Below are 8,325 nucleotides of genomic sequence, written 5' to 3' on the forward strand. Positions count from 1 at the left end.
GGCCGGGTGCCGCCCGTCCTAGTGCTCTCCTGCCAGGTGCCTCCCGTCCCGGTGCCGCCCGTCCCGGTGCCGCCGCGGCCCCGTCCCCGCACACCACACTCCCTACACTGTCGCCCTGTGGTCCCCCCGCCGCCGGTCCCCCTGGAGACATCCCGGTGCCCCGGTCCCTCCGCCCTGGTGCCCCTCTCCCCGGCTCGCTGTGCAGCGCCGTGGGCGGTGTGTCCGCGACCCCGTGTCACGCGTGTCCCCGCCGCGGCGGTGCCGGCAGATGGCGCCGGCGGAGCAGGATCGGGCTCTCCCGGTCCCGGGAATCGGGCCCCGCCGCCCGTCCCGAGCCAGGCAGGAGCGACCGACCCTTCACCCCGGCCGGGGTCACCATCCCGGGCTGCCTGCCCGGGCTAACCCTGCCTGGGCTGAGCCTGCCCTGCGTCGACTAACCACACCTGGAATAACTCTGCCTGGGCTAAGCCTGCCCTGCCCGGACTAACCCTGTCCCAGCTAAGCCCTGTCTCGGATAACTACCCTGACTGAACACTGCCTGGGCTAAGCCTGCCCCGCCCCGGACTAAGCCTGCCCCAGCTAAACCCTATCTGGGCCAATCCTGTGTGGGCTAACCCTGACTGGGCTAAACCTTGTCTGGACTAACCCAGCCCTGCTCAGACTAACCCTGCCTCCACTAACCTTGCCTAGACTGAACTGCCTGGTCTAACCCTGACCTTTCCAGACTAACCCTGCTCCAGCTAACTTTGCCCAGACTAACAATGCCTGAACTAACCCTGCTTGTTCTAATCCTTCCCAGGGTAAACCCTGGCTGGACTAACCCTACCGGGACTAACCTTCCCCAAGCTAAGCCGTTCCTGGGCTACCCCTGCCCTGCCTGGACTAATCCTGCTTGGGCTGTCCATGCCTGGACTAACCCTGTTGGGCCCAGATTAAGCCTTGGCAGGGATGGCTGGGGGAGCTGCCCCCAGGGGTTCAGCCCCCTCTGGCCTCCCTACACCCCCCATGCTGGAGCTGGTTATTGGGGGGCACTTGCCCCCCCCAACCCCTTTGGGGGCCAATTCTGCACCCCAGGGTCTCACCACCCACCCGTGGTCCCCAACCTCGCAGCGCCCCAACCAAGGGTGCCGGGGGGCCCCTCCACACCTGGCAACAGCTCCACTGCCGTCCCCCCCCCGGCCTCCCCGTCAGCCGCAGATAAATTGTTTTTCCATCGCACGTCAGCCCCGGCGGCCGTGACGGGGGGAGAGAAACCTGCTCCAAGGGCCCTCGCCAAGGCCAAGGCCGCCAGCGCCATGGAGTTAACCCTTCCCGTGGTGGGGGGGCACGGAGGGGCGGGGGGGGTGAGCATCTCCTGCTGCCCCCAGGGATGCTGTAGGGAAGGGACTGAAATGTGTCCCTGGGGAGGGATGGGATGGGAGGGAAGCAAAATGTGTCCCTGGGGAGGGATGGGATGGGATGGGAGGGAAGCAAAATGTGTCTCTGGGGAGGGATGGGATGGGGAGGGGACCAAAACGTGTCCCTGGGGAGGGATGGGATGGGGAGGGGAGCAAAATGTGTCTCTGGGGAGGGATGGGGTGGAGAGGGGACCAAAAAGTGTCCCTGGGGAGGGGACCAAAACTTGTCCCTGGGGAGGGATGGGACCAAAATGTGTCCCTGGGGAGGGATGGGATGGAGAGGGGAGCAAAATGTGCCCCTGGGGAAGGATGGGACCAGAATGTGTCCCTGGGGAAGGATGGGATGGGGAGGGGACCCAAATGTGTCCCTGGGGAGGGATGGGACCAAAATGTGTCCCTGGGGAGGGATAGGACCAAAATGTGTCCCTGGGGAGGGATGGGACCAAAACGTGTCCCTAGGGAGGGGTGGGATGGAGAAGGAACTGAAATGTGTCCCTGGGGAGGGATGGGATGGAGAGGGGAGCAAAATGTGTCCCTGTGGAGGGATGCGACCAGAATGTGTCCCTGGGGAGGGATGGGATGCAGGGATGGGACCAGAATGTGTCCCTGGGGAGGGATGGGATGGAGAGGGGACCAAAACGTGTCCCTGGGGAGGGATGGGACCAAAATGTGTCCCTGGAGAGGGATGGGATGGGATGGGGAGGGGACCGAAATGTGTCCCTGGGGAAGGCTGGGATGGGGAGGGGAGCAGTGGCAGAGCACGACGCACAACACGCACACGTGTGACATCGCGTCGTCACCCCAGGATGACATCATGCCACAGAGGATGCCCTGATGCCACCCATGGAGATGCCATCACAGCGGGTCCCCTCCACCCCCTTGGTCACCCCGGTGTCCCCATCACCAGCTCAGGGTGCCCAAGGAGCCGCATCCGGGGGGTGCATCGCTCCTCCCCGGCACGTCTCCCCAAATTCAGGTCAGTGAGGGGACAGCTGGGGACAGGGAGTGGTGACGCCCAGCACGTCCCCATCCCCAGGGTCCCCGTACAGGTGCCACCAGCATCTGAAGGCCCCCGGTGCAGGACAATAGGGATGTTGGGACCATGTGTGGGATGGGGTGGGGAGAAGATTAAGTTATATATATGTTTTCTTCCCCTCAACAGCATCTGCTGGAGTTTTCCTCTGGGTGTCATGAGCTGGGATGGGAAAACAGAACCATTAAATATGTGTGGTGGTTTGGTTTGGTTTGGGTTTTGTGTTTTTTTTCCTTTTTTCAATGAAACCCTTATTTACTGATAATTGCTGTAGAAACCAGAGCAGCATGAGTTTGCTTGATTTTATTCCTTATTTTCCCCCATTTTCTCCATTCTCTACCTGCTTCCCACCCCCTACCTGCCCCTTTTTCAGCCAGACTGGCAGCCTTCACTCCCCATCCCTCTCTCCTCCTCTTCCTCACTGCCCAGAGGAGGCAGCAGGATGAGTCCTGGCCCCGCTGCTTAATCCCAGGGAGGAATTTTAAGTTGCTCCAGGGGTCTGTAAACATTTGGGCCACAGCCAACAAGAAGAATTTAAATGCTTTGAGAGGGACAGAAATAAAAAATCCCCCAGGCTGAGTCAGTGGGGACGTTGGTTCAAGGGCTCCCAAACCCCCCAGGGGTGTCACCGGCGGCCGTGCAGGTCCCCATGGCTCTCCTGGGGATGTCTCACCTTTCCACTTTGCGCTGGGGGACCTGTTGGAGGTGACCGAGTGTTTTGTGCACTGGGAAGATCGTGACTCCATCCTCTTCCTCCCCCAGGTATTTGTAGCCATGGTGAGACCTCCCTGAGCCTTCTCCGCTCCCCAGCTTTTCCTCCTAGGAGAGATGCTCCGGTCCCTTCATCACCTTCATGGTCTACCCTTGGACTCTCTCCAGTCTGTCTGTGTCTTTCATGAACTGGGAAGCCCAGCACTGGCCCCAGCACTGGCCCTGCAGGTGCTGAGCAGAGGAGGATCCCCAGATACCCTCAGCCTTTCTTGCAGCACATTGTTGGCTCATGGTCAACCTGGTGTCCACCAGCACCCCCAGGGCCTTTCCCATTGGGTGGTCACTGCTCTCTGGGGTTGTTGCTCCCCAGGGATGCGACTTTGACCTTCTCATTGTTAAACTCCGTGAGGTTCCTCTGACCATTTCTCCATCATCTCCAGGTCCCTCTGGTGTCTCCATCCTCTCCAGGTCTCCCTGGCACCTTCATCCTCTCCAGGTGTCCCTGGCACCTTCATCCTCTCTGGGTCCCTCTGGCATCTCCACCCTCTCTAGGTCCCTCTGGCATCTCCACCCTCTCTAGGTCCCTCTGGCATCTCCATCCTCTCCAAGTCCCTCTGGCATCTCCACCACTCCCAGCCCAGTGGCACCAGCAGCCTCCCAGTTCCTCCAACACATCCCCATGGGTGCACCCTGGGGACAAGCTGTTCTCTCCATTGGCTGCTGCCAGGACACACCTGCTCTTTGTAGGCTTAGCTTTAGCAGATTAAGCTCTGGCCTGGGTTTGAATGGAGAGGGTTTTATCCACTTGAAGGCAGGAGAGCAACCCAGAGCTCTGCTGGTGGCCCCAGCCATGGGGATGACATGTCCCTGTCCATCCTGTTTACACTGAGGGTGGTGAGAACCTGGCCAGATATCCAGAGAGGTGGTGGATGAACCATCCCTGGAGACATCCCAGGCCAGGCTGGACGGGGCTCTGAGCAACCTGAGCTGGTGCAGATGTCCCTGCTCATGGCAGGGGTGCCACTGGGGTAGATTTAATGGTCCCTTCAACTCAAACCATCCTGTGATTCGATGATTCTATGATTCCAGTGTGTTCTGACCACCAGTGATGCCCAAATCCCCTTGGAAGTTTGGACCTGGATGCCCAACACCACTTGAGGTACCCTCAGCTCTCCCGTCTATTGATCTCCTGTCTGTGCCTCAGTTTCCCCGCATAGCTCAATACAGGGGACACAGCCCTGTCCCCCCGGTCACAGCTGCTCGCAGTCATTGGGTGCTGCTTGCATGGAGCAGAGGGACGTCTCCAGCCCGTGCCATGGAGCGAAGGCTACAGAGATGCCACTATGGGCATGATCAGGAAGGACACAGCTCTGCTGGGTTTTTGGGGGGCTCCTTGGGTGGGAGAAGCTGCTGCAGGACCCCCCTTCCTCCTTGGGGTGTGACGGTGGGATGGGAGGGGCAGCCCAAGGTCCTTCACCTGCTGAGCCTGCCATAGGATGCTGTAGCCCAAAGCTCAAGGCTGAACTTTTCCCCTTTCCTTTCCTTTCCTTTCCTTTCCTTTCCTTTCCTTTCCTTTCCTTTCCTTTCCTTTCCTTTCCTTTCCTTTCCTTTCCTTTCCTTTCCTTTCCTTTCCTTTCCTTTCCTTTCCTTTCCTTTCCTTTCCTTTCCTTTCCTTTCCTTTCCTTTCCTTTCCTTCTTCTTTCCTTTCCTTTTTGCTGCCCTTTCCCTTTCCCTTCTTTCCCTTTCCCATCTTTCCCTCTCCCTTTCCCTTTCCCTTTCCCTTTCCCTTTCCCCTTCCCTTTCCCTTTCCCTTTCCCTTCTTTCCCTTTCCCTTCTTTCCCTTTCCCTTCTTTCCCTTTCCCTCTGCCTTTCCCTTTCCCTTTCCCTTTCCCTTTCCCTTTCCCTTTCCCTTTCCCTTTCCCTTTCCCTTTCCCTTTCCCTTTCCCTTTCCCTTTTCCCTTTTCCCTTTTCCCTTTCTTTCTTTCCTCCTCTTCCTCATCCATGGGAAAAGTCAGGAGCCGGACAAACAGAGGTTTACCCTGAGGACATTCTCACACTTCCCAGTCCCCGCAGAGCCAAGGTGACGGGACACAGAGCCGTGACATGGGGACACCCCAGGGGACCGCGACCCTCCGCTCCTCATCCTCACGCGGCGCCCGATGAAGGAGCCGAGGCGATGCCGAGCTTTGAACCAGCCTTTATTTCTCTCTCGCTAAGGAAGAAGGAAGAACCCCGCGGTACAAATCGACTTTGGCATGAGAACCCGAGAAACTTGGCCGGGAGGAGCGCGGGTCCCCGCGGGCGCCCGACGACGAGGAAGATGCAGAGAGCAGAAAGAGAAATTCCCCGCCGTCATCGATGAATTTCCCCCCAAGACTCCTCTATCTGATAGATAATTATAGATTTCTATAGATATGGTGATAACGTCATTTATAATAAATATCCTCTTGATATCTAACAGTATGTACAGGTCAAGTATTAGAAATACATTGGTTTTTCTTCTGGTAAAAGGTGAGAAATGAAACAGGCGGGTTGGGTGCTTGGGCTGTCCCCAAAGTCCCCCTGACACCCCCGGGGCTCAAAGAGGGACCAGCGCATGTCCCAGTGTCCCCCGGTGTCCCCGTCAATGGGGGGACAGCCTGTGCTTTGGGTGCTCCCTGTGAAGGTTGAAGGTGAAGACAGAGGGTGAAAAATTCCTATAATGCCTCAGGTCGTCCCCAAAAAAGCTCCCGAGGGTAACGGCTCCGGCCCCAGGGGTGGATGGGGATAGGGGGGTCCTGCTCCTGCATCCCAGGGCAGAGAATCCTGGGGTTTGCCCATCTAAAAAGGGTTAAAAAGACCTCGTGAAGCTGCCGGTGGGCTGCCCACCGAGTTTTTGGCAGCCTACGTGACTCACGGCTTGTTTTCCCGGCCGTGGGGGCAAGCTGATGTGCGCAGTGATGGAAAAAAGCTCCGTCTAAGCCCCTCTTAGCCTGATTTGCGCGCTGATACGCGCTCGCCTCCGCTGTGACATCTCTGGCCGTGGCATCCTCGCTGCCTTCCTCCCCGGGAGGCAGAGGATGGAGGGGCCGGGATGCAGGATCAGCACCAGAAGCCCCACGTCCTCCTGTCCCCGCGTCCCATGCGGTGTCCGGATGGCGCTCGGGATGTTGTGGGGCTACTGTGGGGCTGTCTTGGGGCTGTGGGGTTCCCCAGTTGCTTCCATAGAGGTACCACGGTGGGACGTGCAGGTGTACACAACCCCCCGCCTCAAACCTCACATTGGGTTAAAACACCCTCCAGCTCTTCAAGTTTCACATTTTTGAGGAGTGGTTTTTGCAAAAATAAAATAAATTAAAATAAAATAACACCAGTAGCTCCCTTGTGTTATTTTCTGCACCGGGGAGGACCAGGGCAGCATCACCACTCCTCCTGTATCCATCCCAGAGCAGTACAGCCCCCGGCCCCCCGGGGGTCCCATCCTGAGCCCGCTGCCCCCTTCACATCCAAACCCTGGAGTATTTTCCTCCTGCTGTGACCAAGAAGAGTCCTTGGCTGAGGAGGAAGGTCTGGGGGGGATGGATTGGGGTTAGACGGAGCTGCGGCGCTTTGTGAGCCCCGGGAAGGCGGCGAGGCTGTGGAGGCCGGTGGAGACGGAGCTGATGGCCGAGCGGCGGGCGTTGCAGAAACATCGGTTGTTGGGGGTCTGGGGACAGCGGCCGGGTGAGGAGTGACTCTGCTCCACGCAGGTGTCCGAGGTGGAGAGGTCCCTGGGGATGATCATGGGGATGGAATACTGCAGCTTCTCCCGGCTCTTGTACCACAGGCACGAGCACATGGATTGGAAGTGGAGAACCTCGGCGTAGACGTTCCGGAACCCGCCGCCTGTGGCCGCCGGGGTGGCCGCGGCCGTGTCCGTGGTGTGGACGCTGCTGGCTTGGCCGTTGCGGGTGAGCAGAGCGCGATGCTCGGCGTCCCGCTTCTCGTCCTCGGCGTTCATGGTCATGAACCTCAACACCACCAGGTTGAGGAACGCCCCAATGACCGTCAGGCCTGTCAAGATGTAGACGAAGCTGAAGGCCACGTATTGGGGCTTGTTCTGGAGGGCTTCGTCCTTCTGCAGGGCCACGTAGTCCCCGAAGCCGATGGTGGTGAGGGTGATGAAGCAGTAGTAGTAGGCGTGGAAGAAGCTCCAGTGCTCGTAGTAGGAGAAGGCGGCTGCCCCGATGCAGAGGGTGCTGATGCAGGAGAAGAACCCGATGGTGACCATGTTGGCCATGGAGACCTCCGCCCGCCTCATGCCAAGGCACTTCTTGACGCGGTGCAGGAGGTACCTGACAAAGGTGTTGATCCTCTCGCCCAGGCTCTGGAACATGACGAGGGTGAGGGGGATGCCCAGCAGAGCGTAGACCATGCAGAAGACCTTCCCCCCATCCGTGCTGGGTGCCGCGTGGCCATAACCTGGGGGGCAAAGCCACAGAGGGGGAGTCAGCTTGGTGGTCTAAGCTGGGGGGTGCAGCACCTCAAACTGTTTCCCTGAGTGAGTCACTGATGGTGGACCCCAATCCTGACCCCCTGGGAACAAGGAGTGACCGCAGAGGGTTCTGAGAGATGGGTGTAATGGGGAGGCCAAAGGAAAATGGAGCTGGAGAAGGGGGCAAGTCCTGGGCTCGTGGGAAAGGAGCTGGAGGGCTGGGTGACGGACAAGGTGCCGCATCCCTGGGCTGGGGTGGGGGTAGCGGGGGGGGTGCTCATATGGACCCTGGCTGGGGTGGGGGATGTTTCCCAGTAGCAAGTGACAGGACAAGGGGAAATGGCCTCAAGTTGCGCCAGGAGAGGTTGAGGTTGGATGTGGGGAACAATTTCTTCCCCAAAGGGCTGTGGGGCATTGAACAGGCTGCCCAGGGCAGTGCTGGAGTCACCATCCCTGGAGGGCTGGACAGACGGACATGAGGTTCTCAGGACATGGGGCAGGGACAGGGCTGGGTTATGGTTGGACTCGATAATCTTGAGGGGCTTTTCCAACCAAAATGATTCTGTGATCCTGTGAAACTGGAGATGGCTCTTCCCTGAAATCCCCATCCCGGGGTGGCCTGTGTCCGAGCAGTGGGTGGAGAGACGCAGGAGACGCAGAAATTAGAGATTTTTTAAGGAATGGAGAATCAAGGGGAGCCCCTCTGTCACCCAGCCCCACGTCCCCACATC

At 58.9% G+C, this 8,325-nt stretch overlaps 1 protein-coding gene across 1 annotated transcript in view; it reads right to left on the reverse strand.

Annotated features, from left to right (window-relative positions):
• Positions 1–5,303: 5,303 nt before the first annotated feature.
• KCNK3 (potassium two pore domain channel subfamily K member 3) overlaps positions 5,304–8,325 on the reverse strand; it is a 21,081-nt gene continuing 18,059 nt past the window's right edge. Inside the window, exon 2 of the mRNA XM_082049411.1 lies at positions 5,304–7,581. Within this exon, the coding sequence (XP_081905537.1) occupies positions 6,710–7,581 (872 nt within the window). The 3' untranslated portion in view covers positions 5,304–6,709. The remainder of the gene's footprint in view (positions 7,582–8,325) is intronic.

Source organism: Streptopelia decaocto (genome assembly GCF_964273445.1).
Source record: "Streptopelia decaocto genome assembly, chromosome: 3".
NCBI classification, from domain to species: Eukaryota; Metazoa; Chordata; class Aves; order Columbiformes; family Columbidae; genus Streptopelia; species Streptopelia decaocto.